The 19,894-nt window shown below is 36.1% G+C and overlaps 1 protein-coding gene across 5 annotated transcripts in view; it reads left to right on the forward strand.

The window, feature by feature from the left end:
• RICTOR (RPTOR independent companion of MTOR complex 2) overlaps positions 1–19,894 on the forward strand; it is a 123,620-nt gene that overhangs the window by 196 nt on the left and 103,530 nt on the right. For 4 of the 5 annotated variants that reach the window (XM_047855034.1, XM_047855050.1, XM_047855043.1 and 1 more), the window contains exon 2: positions 47–94. In XM_047855034.1, coding sequence (XP_047710990.1) covers positions 47–94 — 48 coding nt within the window. Of the gene's footprint in view, positions 1–46; positions 95–370; positions 627–19,894 lie in introns of those variants that run through there. The other variant, XM_047855083.1, reaches the window with a different exon arrangement.

Raw genomic sequence — 19,894 nt, forward strand, 5'->3', positions numbered from 1 at the left:
GCCTGCGAACGAATCCTAATTGGAGCTGTGTGTCTGTTTCGTGCAGGGCGGAATGACAGCGGCGAGGAGAACGTCCCGCTGGATCTGACCCGAGGTAACGTGGGGCGCCGCGGGCGCCGGCGAGGGCGCGCTGCTGGGGAGGAGCTGGGGCCCGGGGGCAGGGGGCAGGGGCGGGCCCCGCACGGGACCCGCGGGGGTGCGGGAGGCAGAGCCCGAGCCCCGCCTGCTGGCCCGCAGGAGCGGAGCCCGGGGCCGCCTCCCGGGACCCATCCCCCTTCCCGATGCCCGCTTTCCTCGCCCCGCGCCCTTCTCCGGGCCTCTGGGTGCGGCGGGTGCCGGGGAACGCCGAGCGGGACTCGGCGGAGCCGGTGACCCTCTGGGTTGCCTGGACCCCCGAGGGAGCGTTTAACTCCCATCCCGGAGCTCGTGCAGCCATTCGCCCGGAGGCGGCCGGCGGGAGGTAGAGGCTGTTATTTAGGTTGCCGGAGGATGTCTGAGGGAAGAGCGACCACATCCTGCCCTACCCGTCCCCCAGAGCAGAAGCCGGACCTGCTGGGTTCTGCTGCCTGCGTGACTGCTTTTCTCTTTGCCCACCGCTCTGGGGGACCCGGAGCATTGATAACTCGGTAGTGAAACCTAGAGTCAGTGACTGTGGCTAAGTGTCTGGTTTATGCTGTAGTTCATTCCCGTTTCCCTTTCCCGGGCGGCTGGGACTGTAGTTGGCAAAGACCGCCCCCTCACCCTCGCTGCAGGTTCATTGTTTACCTTCTGCAGTGGCGATGGGTTTGTTTACACCTTCGGAACTGGGCGAATCCCGGTTGTATTTTTAAGGACCTAATCCTGCTGCTGGCCAGTGTATCTTCTGTTAGGCACCGTACTGGACTTTATTCGACAATACCTGGCTGAAGATTCAGTAGTTATATACACGGTTTTTCTTTTTTCTTCCACGGTAAACAGGATCTGGTCTGCTGATTCCGAAGAAGTCATATTTCACACCGGCTGTAGCATAGAGTGTAAAGTGGTTCAGCTGTACAGAGTCAGTTTCCTTTTTTGAGATCCAAAAAACACTTTAGGATGTTAAAAAGAAAAGTCATAAACATTCTAGAAAAAATAAAAAATTTAACCTACGTTCTATTTGACGTAGTGACTTATCTAAAGTATTTGTCAGACGCGGGCTCCTTGTTGAGGCTCATCTCTGGTATTTAAGGCATTGTCTAATTTGTTTTATTTTGTATGTCAAAGTGTAAGATAACTTATTAACTAAACGTCTACTTTTCATTTAGCTACAAGAGTGCATTTTTGTAAGAATATTTTATTCTGAAAGTTCAGGGACTTTGTTTTGGGTGAACTAGGCACTGGTGTGAACAGGCAGAAAGATTTCTACTAATGCACTAAATTGGAACATTTTTTCCCCAGCGAATTGGGTTTGAGTGTTAGTGTAGAAAGATGTAAAGCTTTTGACTTTTGTGTAACAGTTTGGAAACTTGACTGTATATATAACAAACACACTTGGAAAATCTGATAAAATATATGTGGGAAAAGATTTTCTAGTAAATTTCTTAACAAAATTCCTACAGGGCTTAACATTAGCATTTGAGTTCTGTAACAGGTATACTTTATTGATTTAATTTCTACATGAGCATATGTGTTTAGATGGAGGTGAAAAGAGCATTTATTAGATAGATCTTCTGTCTTAATGTTCTCATTAAAAACCTGTTTGGATGTGGTACTAGAAATAAATTGTATTTGTGCTTTAAATTGAGTTTGCAGAACTTCTGTGTATAGTGATTTCTGTGGCTGGTATCAGAAGTTTAGTTTGTATAAGAGCTTATGTGCAAATTTGATACCTTTGATTTACTTCAGTCTTACTCAAGTACACAGATAACTCTGTATGTTTGCCATTTAAAATGTTATGCTCCCTGGACAATTAGTGAACACCTATGTCAATAGGTATTTTCAAGATAATGCAAAAAGTAGAAAATGCTATTGCTTGCCTTGACAAAATATACTTCAGTTTGAAATATACACAGCCAGTTGAACCTGATTGCAAAAGGCGTATGCAAGTAAGAGAGGTTATATGAGATTTATTCCTAAATCCTAAGGAAGTTTAGAATAAAAAAAGTAATCTCAGATTCATTATATAGGGAAGCTATTGTTCAAGAAACTGCTCTTCTGACAGTCATGTCATTGTTGAAAGAAGATTTGTGGATCTAAAGACGTCTCGTGGATCTAATGTGAAGAAAGTTCAGGAGGAATTATACTTTAGTAATAATTTGAGAATTATAGGCAGTCTGAGTTGGAGCTGAAGGGCGGCTGTTTGTGTATTGGATTACTGTATATTTTAGGTTAAGTTTGGGTAACCAGAACTACTTGTTTTTAATGTGAAGGCAGTGTTTGCTCTCTTTTTAATTGTTTTTATGTAACCTTTGAGAAATTCTTTGTGTAGCTGTCTCACACAGTTCATTGTTATTCCAAAAGGAACCATGAGTATGTAGTGAAAAGAGATGAGACTGTAAAGTCAAATAGTTCTGGATTATAATCTTAGCTGGAATATCTAATAGGTGATTTGAGGCAAGTTATTTGACCTTGCTTGATTCTTGGTTTCTTCATATCCAAGAGAGATAACTTCAAAGGCTTATTAAGAATATGAGAACTAGTGCTTAAAATACTCAGCACAGGAGCTGATACTTTTGTGAGTGATGTTAACTAAATGTTAGTTGTCTTCCTACACTATGGAATCAAAATTATATCACATTTAAAATATTTCAGAATTGTTTTGAACATCATAAACTTGTTAATAAGGAATTATGGTATTGAGGCTTTCATTTTTTTTGAGACTTACTATTAATTGGGTATAGTCTGTCCGAAGTAGAGTTTTTGAATATAGTTACTGTAAAGAAATAATCTGTGAGATTACCAGTAAATTAGGTCTAAGCAAAGAGTAATCTATTATGTGCAGTTAAGGTAAAATGTAATATTTTATTTTATAGAACCTTAGAATTTTTTCTCTGACTTCAGAAAATTTCTTAGTAATAATATTTTAACTAGTCTTGCAAGCTTTTTGAGGCTCAGGAGAGTTATATGGCACTTTGGTTTTGGTATTGGTTATTAGTGCTGTAGTTCCTTCATACATAGTATGTGTCAACTAAAAATTGTTGATGGGTTAATTTTGATCTAGTTTAGGAACTTCATTGCAGTAGATCTCACAGTAAACATATTGGTAATTGTTGCTTTCAGTTTTGTTCAAACAATTACTCTACTTAATTTGTGAAAGTCCCTGATATTTGCTATTGATATCATTTAAATACTCTCTCTGTTTTGCATGCCAATATCTATTTTGAAACCAAAATGCTTCCCTTAGTCACTTCCACTGCAAGGATAGCCTGTTTTTTTTTTTTTTTTTTTTTTATCAGTCCAGTAGTGTTATCTCTTATGCTACTGAATAACTTGAAAAGACACAGAGTATTCTTCCTGTGTACGTCCTTCTTACTATACAGTAATTTAATCATTATGTTCAGAGTGAATTTAAGGACATGGACAAACCTGTATTCTAATGTAACTATTAGAATATAATTTATTTAAAAGTATTGAGTTTTATATTTTTTGATTATCCAACGCTTTTACTTTTCCATTAGTAAGAAGAAAAAAATGGTCTTAGTTGCTGTTTAATACTTAGAAAAGTAGGAAGGTTATCTGAATGATGCAGATTTGAACAGTACTTTTTGTTTCCTGATTTTTTCTAGACAGCAGATTACTTATGTTGTTTAATTGCTGACTTCAGTTAGACAAAACAAACATTGAATGAATGGCCATTATATCCTAAATGCTGAATTAAGTGCTGAAGGAATGAAGATAAGGAAGATGTTATTCTTTTTAGGAGTTTACTGGAATAGACATAATAAAGTGCCTGCAATATGGAACGATGAGTTAAGTAATCAGACTGCACAAGGACTAGAAGTAGCCTTGAGAAGAAAATGATGAACTGTTTGATGGTTAGAGGATTAGAGAAGCTTCACAGAGTGGTTGACTTATAAGAATAGTGAGCAACATAGTGAAAGGAAACGTGGGCTCTCAAGAGAATATACCACACCTCGGGGAGGGTAAAGTCTTCGTGAAGAGGAGCTGCCTAGGAAGCTGCTGATGTAATCTAAGAAATGGTGGGAGACTAGACGGTGTTGGAGACAAATGAAGGTGAATATATTTTGAAATGCAGTTACCAACTAATTTGTTTTCTTCAGAGTTCAGACTGACTTTGGAGTTCTCTTACTTTGTGCAGAGTACTTACATTTCTTTATTAAGAAGGTAGAAGCTGTCTAATGTTAATTCTGTTTTCTTCTCTCCTTTATTTATTTTTTAAGGTAATCTTTGTGCCTAACCTGGGGCTCAAATTCATGACCCCCAGATCAAGAGTTTCATGCTCTACTTACTGAGCCAACTTTTTATATTTCATACATACTTCAGTTTCCCTGAGTCAGGGAATAAAGCATCTCTGTTCCTTTCTAAGGCTAACCTGGAAAGGCATTTTATGCTCCTGATACTGTTTCTCTAAGATTCTTTGTAGAACTAAGATCCTTTGCTTTTTCATTTCTTCCTTCCTATTGGCTAATTTTTGTCATGTTCAGTAATCATTTCTTGTATCCTTCATATGGGTCAGGTACTAAACCAGGCATGGGATGGTGGTGGGAGGTGTGGAAAGATAAAGACAAAGATTACAAAACAGTTGTTTTTTGATAGGTTCTATAGAAAGAACGGTTTATCATCACTCTGTAGCTTTCTTCCTTAACACTATAGTCTTCTAAGCACAGCTTTCCCCCTGTACTGAAAATAGGTTTTTGAAGGATGCTGGTAATCTCATGCAAAATTCATTGGCATTTTTAAGTTCCCCATTCTATTTTAGTGCTACTACTGTATTAATAGTTTTGTTCCAGGCACTAAAATATGTTATCTCACTTAATCCTTAATAACTGTTTGAAGTATTCTTTTTATCCCTATAGTGGAAGATACAGCCTTTAAAATTCTGAAGGTCTGAAATTTAGGTAAGTAACTCAGTCAGGATCTTAGGGTTAGTGAGTGACTAACTGCAGATCATGCACTTGTAGCCACCACACTGTTGCTATTCTTGCAACTATTTCTTCACTTGACTTTTGTGAAATATTCTCCTACTTCTTTTCCTACCTCTCATGCTGCTCCTTCTCTGTTCACTGACTGGTTTTGCAGCTCCGTAAGCAAGTGAACCCTAAGGTTCTGTCCTTGATCTTCTTGTCTCCTATAATGCTGAGTCCCTGAACAGTCTTTTCACTGATGGCTTCAAAAATCCATGAGTTTGGGGCGCCTGGGTGGCGCAGTCGGTTAAGCGTCCGACTTCAGCCAGGTCACGATCTCGCGGTCCGGGAGTTCGAGCCCCGCGTCGGGCTCTGGGCTGATGGCTCAGAGCCTGGAGCCTGTTTCCGATTCTGTGTCTCCCTCTCTCTCTGCCCCTCCCCCGTTCATGCTCTGTCTCTCTCTGTCCCAAAAATAAATAAACGTTGAAAAAAAAAAAAAAATCCATGAGTTGAAAAAAAATCCAAGAGTTGAGATGGTTATGTTAACTATATTTTTATTCAGACCCTTTATCTTAAGCTTGCAAAACATATTAGCATTTTTTGTCTAGTACTCCTCTAAAAGGCCCAATGTGTAAGACTTTGCATATTCCCATTTCCCTTTCTATTTACCACCACCATCCTTCCTAATAACCAAGCTAGAGACCTACTGCTTATTGTTCAGTTGCCATGGTCCTCCAGTTTGCTTCTGAAATATCTAATGAATCTAGTCTCTTCATATTCCATTGTCATTGGTTTAGTTCACATCTTTATTATCTCATTTGGATGATGTAAAATCTTCTCGAACCTTTTTTCACTTTCTCTACTATATGATCGCCAAGATTATTTTTCTGAAATATAGATCTGATCTTATCATCATTCCCTTAAGTAAAAAACAAAAACAAACAAACAAAAAACCACTTACACTTCACTGCCTCATTTTTGCTCACAGAATCAAGTCCAGATTTCTTAGCTTGGCATTGAAGGCCTTTTATGATTTATTTCAGAATTGTTATCTGTACTGTCTTCTGTACTGTCTTAATCGTATTATTCTGTCAACCTCTGTGCATAGTTTATCTGTTGTAATACACTCTCTTCCTTCTTTACACACAGTACTTCTCAAAGAGGATGAGAGTTTGCTACTCTAAAGCACCTTCCTCCCCATTCTTGTTCTTTCCCTGTGCAGATAGTGTTATACCCCTGGTTGAGAATCTGCTTTAGTCAAAAATAATTTATTCCTTGTACTTGGCATACAGTTCTATTGACTTGACCTTGGGTAGGTTGTTTCCTCTGCCTAGAATTTCATTTTCAGCACTCTTTATTGAAATCCTAATTTTTTAAGGTCTGGGTCACGTGCTACTGCTAAAAATCATTCCAGTGGGAATTCATTGCTTCCTCCTCTACTTTGCCACATCTGTGTTTATTCCTTTCTAAGTATCTCTTCCCATTGCCTTAAGTTCTTTGTCCACTTGTTCCCTCACCAGATCTTAAGCTTTCCCAGCATCTATCATATAATAATAACTGAAGTATTTATTGAATGGCAGAATGGAGAGAGAGATGGGAAATGGAGTAGTACCGTATTAAGGAGAGTAGAAGTAAAAACATTTTAAGTTTGTAGGCCTGAGGAACAGTGAGATTGAGGGTGCCATGAAATGAAGAAACTCATTTTGGAGGGATGATAATGAGTTCAGCTTTACACTTGAATATCAGGTGATTAAGTCTATGAAAGATGTATAAAAGGTAGCTGTGAGTACCAGAATGGTTCTGAAGTTGTGATCTGATTGTTTCCTGCATAGGTCATTGAGAGAAGAAGAATGTAAATGTAGTTAGAGCTAAAGACTTGAGTATTAGAGGATGAGCTGATGAGAGTGTCTGTCATAGTGTAGGAGTCAATGACAAAAAGGTGGCCAACAGAAGAAAAGAAAACTAGCAAGACTATGATCTCTGAAGCCAAGAGGAGAGTTTTGGTTGAAGAGGCGGTGAAACTGTGGCATTGAAGTTGACGTCTGGAATACTCAGTTTTACTTAATCTGAGGATATTGGCTTGCTATTTAACCTCTCTGGGCTTCAGTTTCCTGAATTTCTAAAACACATACTAAGTTACATGTTTAATAGTGTCACTTCCATCTTTGTGATTCTCAGCTATCACGTTTCTGGGATATTGAAAGGTTAAAAGAAAGCATTACAGCCTTGTTAAATCACTGTGAGAAGTATTCCCATGAACCGCAATGAATACATGTAGGAGTGATGGTATTTCATAGCACTTTAAATGTAAATTATAGTCAACTCTCAATTTCCTTTTAAGTGATCATCTGCAGTGACTTGCCTCCTCCCCCTCCCAGGTCTCAGGCTACTGAAAATAGGGCTGTGAAAAGCACAGTGGGGTGAGTGAATGGTTTGCATGCCTGTGTATCTGTACCTCTGACTATCACCAAGCTAAATACAGTCCACTCTCATTTACCTGCACTTAATAAAAAGGTGAATAATGATGGAAGAGTGCTAAATTACATAATCTAAATAGCATTATTTATATGTGGTTTGGGAAGATTTTGTATGCTTTCCTCCCCTGCAGTAGATTGGTGTGTCTTTTATGTGAATGATTAGCATCAATTTTTATTTCCTGAGCAAATACTATTAGAATAGCAAACATAAATAGGCTAAAATATATATTAGGTAATCCACATATGAATAATTGAGAGTTGACTGTTAATGCTTTTTGGATCATCCATTGTTTTGTATTATCTGTGCTTTTTTGTTAGTGTGGCCAGGTTAAAACTGATGAGCTACTTTTATTTTATCTCTGCAATGAATATACTTTAAATATTATGCAGATGCCAAACTAAGTTGAAAATAATTGTGTAAAACTAGCTAAATATATGTCCAAAGTCACAGGATTGAAAGAGAACCTAAACCTAAGTACATTCTTAAAATTCATTCTTATTATTAAGTCTGGTCCAGACAGATTGCATAAACTGAGCAGAGCACCTGGTAATGATGAAATTTCTATAAAGTACAATGAAATTGAGGATATGCTGAGACTTCAAAATATCTTATTTATGGATTTAGTTGAGTTTATTAAGAAATACAAAAATAGTTTTTTAATTACCTGGATTTTTAAAAATTTGGCTCTTTTAATTACTTGGCCATTTTTTACCCCACTATGTTGAAGATTTAGATTTATAGTGGTTAATGTCAGTCAGCATATTTTTGATCAGTATATTATATAATTGTGTTAGTAAGTGTTACCGTGAATCAGGAAGGCCAATGCTTGGCTTCAAGTTTATATTACGGTTGGGATATACCTATATCAGGGCATAATATAAGTAATAATATTTGAAGAGCCTGTCAGTTGTCCTTATAAAGGAATCAGAATCTGGAGGAATTCAGAAAAAAAAGGGAGACAGGTAAGGAATAGCTTAGAGGAAAGACCTCACAATAGTCTTGACACCTATAAGACCTTTGCTTAAAAGGGTAGCATTTGAATAGGTAGAACTTTGGATCAGTGTTTTAAAAATTGTAACTTAATTTTGTGAACCAACACATTCCTGGAATATTATTCAGTATTTGAAGGTAATGTTGAGAAAAAGTTGGTGATGAGTTCTGTGTGTAAATGTCTTAATTATTAAGATTGATTACATTTCAAAGTAGGGCTCTTTTGACTTTGAAGGTAGTTTGGGACTGGACTGAGAGCTTATAGGCATATTGTGAAATAATTGTGTGCTTGTGACTATGAGTATATAAATGCTTGGCTGTTATTCTAAATCCAAATATAAATGATTTTTTTTCTTCCATTGTTTTGTAGTATATGTGTTTCCTTTCCCCATCGTTAATTAATACTGCATGTTCAAAGGGCTCTGTAAATTTGTTACCAAACTTCTAGATGTATGCAATATGGAGATAGAGATTATAAATGAGATGGGTATTATTTTCGTTATTTTCCACACCAAAATGACCATTTTTTTGATCTCAGAATTAAACGTTTGGCCTTACAGTGAGATAGAATATTTGAAATTAAAATCATTCTGAAAAGCGTGGAATGTTTCATTGCTAAATCCAGACACCCTACCCAGGCCTCTAGTTATTTGGGTAAAGGGTGTACTGGGGAAATTATTGCTTTTACTAAAGCAGCAAAATGAGAGTTGAATTGCCACTTGCAGGGATTTTAGTAGTTTTGTTCAGAATCTAGTGTAATTTCATGTGTTTCTTGTAATGAATAAAGAGTGAAGAGACATAGAGCTGTAAACAAAGAAGACTACCAAGTAATTTACTTTCAGTTACTTAGAAGGAACAACTTACCAGATAAAAGTGTATTTAACTGCTTTTAGATGTTTTTATATGTATATGTATATATATGTATACATATGTATATATATACACACACATGTGTAGTTTCATACTTTGAGAAATCACATCTTAAGATAGTATACTAATTATTTCCATGCTTAATGTTCATCCCTCGTATACTAAAACTTTTAATTGCCCTGCTTTTTCTCCACTCATAATTCTGTGTAATACACTCCCTAAACTTCACCACACCACTACCGTCACCACCAGCCCCCTCCCCCAAGGGGAAAAAAAAAAAAAAGAGAGAGAGAGAGAGAGAAAGGAAAAAGAAAAAAAACTGAGGGGAATAGAGTTGCAGAAAGAGAGAAGACTCCAGTGGTTGGAGGTAGGTGAGCTGTGAACTCTTAACATTTAGCTATATGGCAGTTTCTGTGTGTGTGACCAGGTGGCTGGTAGAATATTGTGGAACATTTTATTTACATGTGTTGTGGATAAGTTTTCAATCATATCTGTCACATGATTAGTATAAAATCATGATAATGGACTATTTGAGTACAAATAGCTGTTTTCTACTTTGTTTAATTTGAATGACTTGTAGTTTTATTTTATTGCTGTAGCTTGTATTTCCAATGTTATTTTTGAATGGCATACATAACTTGGTCCAAACAGGTCAGATTAATTCTTCTGTAAGATTTCGTGAGTCATATGAGGATAATTCTCAACATCAGTTTTTACAGCTTTTTAGTGAGTTAAATTTTAGATTAGCATAGCCTTAAAAATGTTTAAATCACTTTATGTATTTTAATAAGAACCTTAAAATAGCCTTTTTCTCCATTTTCATGGGAGAATTTAGTGTTCTATGTTCATGTTTCAGCATTGTTTTGAATATAGAAATATACATTATTGTTTTACCTATCGAAATGGAAGACATTTAAAAGGATGCTGATTATGCTTCAAAAGGAAATAATAAAGGAGAAGAGTAAGGGATTTGGATAAACTGTAGCAGTTGTCTTTTCTTCTTGTTATTATTCTTCTAATAGTTGTTTTATTTTAAAAGTTTAGACTTATTTTTGAGTTCTAGGAAAAAAATTTCATTTATATCAGTAATTGTTTCTATATTGTAAAGGTACGGTAGAGAAAAAGTGTAATTATTTTTAAAATAAGTAATGAGAGTAAATGTTCACTTGGGGTACTGGAATATGAGTGGATTTGGGGGAGGTGTGTGTATATACACATTATGTTTATTTTAACTATATTGGAAGCTACTTTTATTTTATTAGCTCTCTCTCATTCAAAATAGGAATCTTCTCTCTGCTATCTGACAAATGTCATCCATCATTATTCAAACCTTTCACTTATAGGTATCTTATTCAGTGTTGTTTAGTTCTTTGCTGAGCAGCCATGTTTGTTAATGAAATTCTTATGAAATTAGCCAAAATTTAATAAAGGAATCGCTTTTCAGTGATCGATCCTAGTTCCTTCATTTTTTATTTTCTAAGTATTTACACATAAAAGTAGTAGGTGTACTCAAGTTGGATGCTGCCATGCGCTATTAGACTCTTAACTCTTTTCTGTGATACAGGCCAATCACCAAGTACTAATGAGTACTGCTTGTGTGTCCAGCATTGTGCTGGTTGCTAGATTTTTAAGACATGGTCTTTGATTACAAAAAAAAATAGCCACCACCATATTTGGAACTTTACTATATGCTAGAAACTGTTAAAAACATTACTTAAATTATCTAATGTAGTCTTCCTACAGTTCTTTTCTTTCTTTCTTTTTTTTTTTTTAAAGTTTTTAATGTTTATTTCTTTTTGAGAGAGATAGACAGACACACAGACTGGAGCGGGGGAGGAGCAGAGAGAGAGGGGGACACAGAATCCGAAGCAGGATCCAGTCTGAGCTGTCAGCACGGAGCCCAATGCGGGGCTCGAACACAGGGACTGGGAGATTATGACCTGAGCCAAAGTTGGACGTTCAACCGACTAAGCTACCCAGGCGCCCCCAGTCTTCCTACATTTCTAAAACATATCTCTTAATATCCTTATATCACTGATGAATAAAGTGGGGCCCAGAGGATGCCTAACTAGCCCTACCCAGGTCATAACTGCCAGTAAAAGAGAGAGGTAGGATTCAGATCCCATTCACTATTTTTGATTCTAAAACCTATGCATTTAACCCTTTATAATCTTTTTAAAAACAAGGACAATAGAAGATAAATGATATTGCTGGAATAACTAGTGACTAAATAAGTATGCTATATATTGTAGTAATGTCAATTTGGAGCCCTCAAGCAGGCTGTTGGCTGAGCTCTAAAATGTACATTTTAATGATTTTGGATAAAATTATTTCTGTAACTATTATGTGCTCCCCTTTCTTAAGAAGGATATATCAACTATATTTTAACTTTTTATCTTTAGCTGGGGTCATCATAATGAATGTCGATTATTGTGTGGGAGGAGGAGGGGGCAATTTATTAATACCTTGTATGACATTGGACTGCTCTTTTTGATCTTACGTGCTGTGTCCTTGTACTCAGCTATCACTTTACATTGCAACTATCATTCTTACATTTAGCAGTCCTTTATTTTTTTACTTTTACAGTGTTGTAAAATAGAAACTAACTGGAGTTGTTAATATTACATGGAAAACAAATATAACTATGTTGTGATTATGAAGAATTAAGGAGCCCTACTGACAATAATATATGTTACCTGTAATGACTAAACCTGTTGAAGATACATACTTTGAGTCTTTATTGCCATTTTTCGGAGTGCTTACTTTTACATCCTGGTTGTTTTCCAGATAGCATTGCCTCATAGCATGGTTTAAAGCAGGTAAGGTATGACTTGATAGAGTTAGAATATATGTATACAATATGGGTGGTAGGATTATATAAAGATAGACATTAAGGTACAAAATATGACTAATATGAACAAAATAACATTAAATAATGTGCTAATTGCATAATATAGAGACATTCTAGCTCTGTAGCTAAGAACATGGCCTTTAGAGTCAGACAGATCTGGATTTGAATCTTGATCCTGCCTCTTAGAAGTTTTTTTGAGTTTGGACAAGTTGCCGTCTCTGAGCATGTTTTCTCATCTCTGCTGGAATAACACTTATTTGAGAAATGAATGAAATGTTTATAAAATATTTACTATAATTTTGGCACATAGATATAAATAAATAGATATTGGGTGTTCTTTAGTGGTAATTTAAAGCAGGGGAGATGAGAGAAGGGAGAGAGAGGTATGAGCTGGGAAAAAAATAAAAGAAAGTGGGACACTGTTACAGCTTTGAATGAGCAGGATGTGGTTAAATCAAGAGGAATGGAGTGTGAATAAAGACATTAAAAATTTTACTGAGATGAATAAGGATATAGAATTTTAGTATTCATACTGGATTTGTAAAGTAGGGGTAAGTTATTGAGGGCCTTGAAAACTACATGGAGATGTTAGACCCTCTTTTTACATGTTAAAATGCCTAATATATTGAGAGCAGTAAATATTACTAAATTTTTTAGTTTATTTTCTGAAAAACTTTTAGGGTTTTTTTTTTTGAGAGAGAGAGAGAGAGAGAGAGAGAGAGAGAAAGACAAAGTATGAGCAGGGGGAGGGGCAGAAAGAGAGGGAGACAGACCATCAGAAGCAGGCTGCAGGCTCTGAGCTGCCAGCACAGAGCCCAACGCGCAGCTCAAACTCATAAACCATGAGATCATGACTTGGGCTGAAGTCAAGTACTTAACTGACTGAGCCACCCAGGCGCCCCTGTTTTTTATTTAAAGAAAACATGGATCCAAAAAATGTTTGTCATAATCGTATAGTCCAGTACATTTTGACAGATTGAACATATGGATGATCAGAACCCCAATCAAGAATCAGAATATTGCAATACCTCTGAAGCTCTCATTGTGTCTTTTTCCAGGCACTACTTCCCCCCATGAAGGATACCACTATTTTGACTTCTAACACCATAGACTAGTTTTGTCTGTTTCTGAACTTTCTGTAATACATCCATACAGTATGTACTCTTGTATCTGATTTCATATGCCCAGTGATCAATGGGCATATGATGGTGTTACATCACCATGTTGTATATAAAGTGTATATCAGGTATGTCATGATATGGATGGATTCTTTCCTTTTGAAATGGGAGTGGATTTATGTGAGTGGACAGGGTTTGGAATAATGAGATTAATTCCAACTTTCCTTAAAAAATTAAAATCATTTCCTGAATATCTCAGTCTTTTGCCTCTTTAGACTGACTTTTTGCTTCAATAGTTTGTAGCCAGTTAACACATAGGTGAATTTTTTGTGTTTTGTTTTTTTCTTAAGGATTATTCTAAGAAAAAGTATAATCAGATCAAAATAAGCTGCTCAAAGCTACAGGTTAGAAAAAAATTTGGAAAAATTAGAATTTCAACTCAATAAAAGTTTTGCATTGACCTAATAAAATTGGTGGGATGATTACTGAAATTGGTTTGGTATTTCTACAGGGAAAAAGGGAGGATAATAAACACTTTTTGGTCCTCACTTCAGTAATATTCTTATATGGAAATATCAGTGTGTTAATGTGTTAGATTTACAACATGCAGTTTCAGGTATTCATCAAAGTTGACAAGTTGTTCGAGAACGCAATAGAGAGATGCTTCTTCAAAGAGCATAAGTGTTTAAATGTCTTTTCTGATTCTCTTTCTTAAGAGCTCAAAAGAGACCTTTAGAACTCTGTCTGATTCTTCTCCAGGTTTCCCACATGAAGGAGCAATAATGTGATTGAATTTTTTAGTAGATTTATTAGAACTTGATGAGACTAAGTGAGAGTGTCTAGGACCTACCTCACTGACAGTTATAAAGTGTCTTTATGTGATTGTTTTTCTGTCTTTCCCTTAGTATTTTTCAGTTTCTCTCACTGGTTTCTGTTTCTTTTTCTATTTCTAGTCTTTCTTCTGGTGACTCTTTAATGTAATAGGACATGCCATAGTAATGGACTTTTTTTTTTTTTTTTTTTTGCTGTATCTGATAGTGCTTTATGTTCTTTGCTTTAAAATAAATTTTAATTGTTAAAGAATTTTTTGTTTTTGTTTTTACTTAATCCTTCATTAGATTTTGGGGATTTTCCCCTGAGAGTTGGTGATGCTTTGATAGAAAAAAATTTCAGTGCTCATCTCTTGATGCTTGTCTCCAAGAAATTAGAACTGAGTATTGCATAGGAAATTGATTAAACACTTGAAAGCAACTTAGCAATATGTGCTAAGCATAGATTAGTAGAATAAAGAACACTTTACTTATTTCAGTATGCAAGAACAAGAGTAAATGTGAAAGTGAAACAAGTATTCACTATACTGGAGGTGGAGAAGTTTCTGATAAAGTGCATTTTCTAAATGTCGATAATTTAAAAAATATTAGTATTCACTTTCTTTTAAATATTCAAAATGTTTTAAATTTTCATGTGTCTACTCTGGAAGTATGGAAAACAATGAGTTTGGAATTCCCTGAAGGCAGGAACATTTAATAGCCTTGGAAGATCCTTGCTGATTCTGAATCTAGACTGTTTAGTTCACTGCGTGTGGATTATTTGCTATCAGAAGAATACTTGATTTTAATGGTCAATTGTGAGTGATTGATTCTATCAATTAAGAATGACAAAATGCAGTAAATCTATATTTTTAGCCATGTTTTTCAGGATTATGTTACTGCTCTTGTACATACGGTACATCATTTATTTTCCACCTGTTTTAAATGATTTTTCCTAGAATAGAACTGAAGTAATACAGTAAACTGTTGGCTGTCCAGCACGATCAGAGCTTGGTCTAAAATGATTATTAAAACATTACAAAATGTGAAGTTATCAAATTATGTGTTGGTTTAGCAGATAATCTAAAAATCATATACTTTGAAGTAGATGTTTCCTTTAAGCAGTCCCCTTGGAAGAATATATACTTGTGCTAGTGATGATGTCACTGTTCAAAACATTTTAAGAATTCTGCTTCTGAAGATTGTTAAAACTTATAATATAGTCCTTTAAATTGCTATTTGATTTATCCTTTGGGGATGAATTGGAGGTTGGGAACTGATCAACTATAAATTGGGCTCAAACAAAATGGGGATTCATTAATACATTGATTTTTTTTTTTTTCACTAATTTGGAAAGAAGTCACTGAGCACCTGCTATATTCTCAGCACTGTATTAAATACTGGAATGTGTATGACAAGAAAATTTTTCTGAAAAATATGCTACCACTCTATGTGATGACTCCCATTGTAATCTGGTCTCTGGCTACCTCTGCATACATTCTCATTTCCTAATACTTTTACTCTATTTGGCAAAACAGTCTCCTTGCCATCCACTCCTACTCATACTCTCTTTTTAGAGCCAGAATCTTTGTACCTCTGTTACATTCTGTCTGAATTGTTCTTCCCCCAATATTTGTAGGCTTGCTCCCTTACTTCACCTAATTCTCTGCTCAAGTAGCAGTTTATCAGTGAGGCCTGCTCTGATCATTCTATTGCAGGTAGCCCCCATCTCTGCCACTTTCGATTCTTTTATATTGTTTCCTCTTCCATTGCCTTTGTCACTACTGCTATTACAGTATTGTTTGTTTTTCTTTTAGAGTATAAGTTTTGTGAGGACACTTTTGTCATTCACCATGGTATCCTCAGTGCCTAGAACAACCCCAGTACATTCTATGTACTTGATTAAATATTTGTTAGCTGAATAAATGATGTTAAGTTTATATTTTAGTGTGAAGGCTCCATATTGCTCACTCAGTATCTCAGCCATGTAGTCACTTCTATCACTATGTTTCAAACTTAATAATTATCTTATTACAAAAATCTTTCTATATTTCTCATCTGGGTTAAGAGCAGTACTTTAATGGGGCCAAAGCAGACACCCAGGAGACATCCTAGCCTCATTCCTTGTCCTTATTTTACACATCAAATCTGCGACCAGATGATGATTTTGTTTCTGAAATACCTGTCAAATCTGTTATTTTTATTTCTGCTGCCATACGTTTATTCAGGCCCCCATTTACTTTCCTGGAGGAATGCATTGGCTTCATAACTAGTCTCTCTATTCTAGTTCTGTCCTTATCTAACCTACTCTCTTTACTGTAGCTAGCAACAAGTTTTCTACAGAGTTAATTTTAATTTCCAAAGCAGGGTTCAGTATCTTCCTTCTTTGGGCTTTTATAGTATATAGAACTTTCTGTGTTACCTTGTTTATAATATTGTGCCTTCCTCAGTCACCGTTGACAAGTATTTATTGACCTTTCCTATGTTCAGGGTACCATTCCTTTCCTGGTGATTCAGTGGTAACAGAGATTGAGTCTCTGCCCTTGAGGAGATTATATTCCAGTGGGGAGAATGCAGACACACACGTGAACATAGAATGTTAATTACTAATAAATGTTCTGAATAATGTACAGTTGGATATTTGAAAGAGAGTTGAGTGGTGGTTGGGAGGATTGTCAGAAAAAGCTTCTCTGAAGCAATGATACTTAGTTGATTTAGGACTAACAAGGAAGCACCAAGTGAAGATCTATGGGGGAATGTCTGCTTCTTCCAAGTCGAAGAACATACGGTACAAAGGCCCAGAAATAAGGAAAGAACAAGTAATGGCTAGTGCTGAATGAATGAGAGGAAGAGTGGGGAGTAGGAGAGCAGAGAGGCAGGCAAGTAATAACTTGGGAGATTGTGGTATGCTTGTAAAGGGAAGCTATTAGAAGGTTTTAAGCAGGGGAGTGACGTTACCTGATTTAGAAGGATCACTCTGGCTGTTTTCTGGATAATGGACTGAGGTCCCTGGAGAAGGCTATGCATGACACATGCCACTAAATCAATGTTAATTGAATGAATAAGTGAGTGAATTAATCCTTTCACTTTATATCCAGTTTGAATCACGTGAAACTTAAGTATTCAAGAGAAAGCCACCAAACCTACATTGCAGAAATGATGATTGCACTAAAATAGGTCACTTTTTTGTGACCTATTTCAATGGGCTGTTGGACACATGTCCAACCCTAATCACTTTAGTATTTTGAGGTAGCAAATAATGTCTGAGTTGTCATTAATAATGACAGTTCTTTGTGACTGTGAATAGAAATGTATTCATTTATTCAGGTAATTATTGACTGTATATCATAGGCAGAGTACTTTATTCTGATAAGTTTTCTGAAGTTTCAAGATGGAGATTACAAGATAAATCAGATCTTGCTCTTAAAATTAGTTGCTCGTCATTCAAAAAAATGTAGACTGGTTGGATAGTTAAGCTTGATTGACAAATTAGGAGATTGAGAAGGGAGTTATTAGGCTTGCGTAACCTCTGTAAAATATGATTCCGTTCATTTCACTTTCCTGGTGCTGCTGCTAGATGTTTTCTTTAGGTGTTGAATCTATGATTGGAAGTATAAAAAGTAAGGAAAATAGAGGAATGGGGGAAGTTAATTTTATTTTTGGGAGAAGTTAATTTTACCTTTATTCTCTTTAATGTGTTTTAAATTTTTATTCTGAATATGGGCTCTGATAAATAAGCAGGATAGCAGGTAAATTTTGGGGGGAAATCTTGTCTTACATCATAACTTTTATTTATGTATTTTTAAAATTGTCCTTTTTTTTTTTTTTTAAGTAACTTTGGTCCCTGCAATAAGCTGTCTTTTAGCATCTAGATTTTCAGCTGTTTCAGCTGGTTGTTCAAGCTAAAAATCCTTACTTTTTACCCAATTTTGCTTTTTTTTTTTTTTTTTTAGTTTATTTATTTTGAGAGAGAGAGAACCAGCAGGGGAGGGGGCAGACAGAGAGGGGGGCAGGGATCTGAAGCAGGCTCCATACTGACAGTAGAGGCCAGTGCAGGGCTTGAAGTCATGAACCATGAGATCAAGACCTAAGCCAAAGTCAGAAGCTTAAGTGACTGAGTCACCCAGGGGACCCTAATTTTGCTTTTTAATTCTGTGCATGAACAGTTATTATTGTTATTTTTTAGTAATCTCTACATGCAACGTGGGGCTTAAACTCATGACGCCAAAGTCAAGAGTCATGAGTCACGTGCTGTTATGAATGAGCCAGCCAGGCGCCCCTGTGCGGAAACATTTATTTATTTAATAAATATTTTTTTATTTGCCAGGTAGAGTTCTGAGTCCTGATTTTTTTTTTTTTTTTGAGAGAGAGTGAGAGAAAAGGGGCGGGGGGGAGAGAGAGAGAGAGAGATAGAGAGAATGGGGCAGATCTCACTGAGATCATGATCTGAGCCAAAATCATAAGTTGGATGCTTAGCCGACAGAGCCACCCAGGCGCCCCCTGAATATTTTTAAAAGAAATTATGGAATAACTACATTTGTGCCTTTGGCAAAGTAAAACCCTACTTTAAGGTTGGCAAATGAATGTGTGTGCTATGGCAGAAGTTGCTCAGGGATCATGGCATTCTTTCCCGTGAGGACTACTGAGACTGCACAATCCTCAGTGTAGTATTCCTGGCAACCCTAGGGTTGACACTAGACTTGAAACGTGTTTTGCCATAACAGATATGATTATATAATGTCTGGGTGTTGGTTTGTTGATTGAGGGACGTTTTTCATTTTTAGCAAATAGTGAAGGAGGACTTAACTGTTATTAAGTTGTATTATTGTTTTTTAATGTTAGCATTTCCCAGAGAAAGTATTGGAGCAAGCCATGGTAATAGCCTAAAATAAATTAAGAGAAATATGAAAAATTTTGATGAGTGATCTGCCTTTAAAAAATAATTGAGTGTTTATTTGAGTATTTGAGTGTAATCCTAATTAACACTCAATTGAACACTTTTACATGCTATGTCAGTTTAATCTCTAGAAGTACCATGCATGTGATTCTTAACTGATACTGTGATTTCTTCATTTGTTATTTATCCCTTGATCCTGAACTGAGCATTTTTAGTAAGCCAAACTTTACACTAAAGAAAGACTTCATGGGTTAGGAACTAGTGTAGTTGAAGTTTAATGGTGTGGAAGCTTAAAACTGAAGCTGAATAAGCTGAACTCTAAACCTAGAGTTTAAAGTTGGTGGAAACTTTGGAGATGACTTAATGTAGTGAGACTTTTTAAAAAAGAAGAGGGCTTTCTCTATATAAAGGTAGATCAGCTGTTACTGTACTTTGAGGAGACTTAATCTAGTATTAAGTTGTTTGAGATAAACTGGTCAGAAACACCCCCCACAATTGTTTTTATTGTATGCTTACACACATGCACACACATAAAATAAGAATTGTAAATTATGTGAAATAACATTATTCCCAACCTTATTGGTAATTTGTACAGATCTGAACTAACTACTGTTTACTTTTGTGTTACTGTATTTTTTTCTAATATCAGTTTAAGCTGTTTTGCTTAGAAGATTAACATTGTTTCTTTTTTTGAAAATATACATTCCTAATTATTACTGTGAAATGAAAATTGTGTTTGTAGTAGGGAAGACCTGGATTCAAATTCTTGCTCCATAATACGCAGGGAAATCTTGGACATGCTGTTTAATTTTCTGAGCCTAAATTTTCTCATACATGGG

The sequence above is a fragment of the Prionailurus viverrinus genome, chromosome A1, assembly GCF_022837055.1.
Source record: "Prionailurus viverrinus isolate Anna chromosome A1, UM_Priviv_1.0, whole genome shotgun sequence".
Taxonomy (NCBI): domain Eukaryota; kingdom Metazoa; phylum Chordata; class Mammalia; order Carnivora; family Felidae; genus Prionailurus; species Prionailurus viverrinus.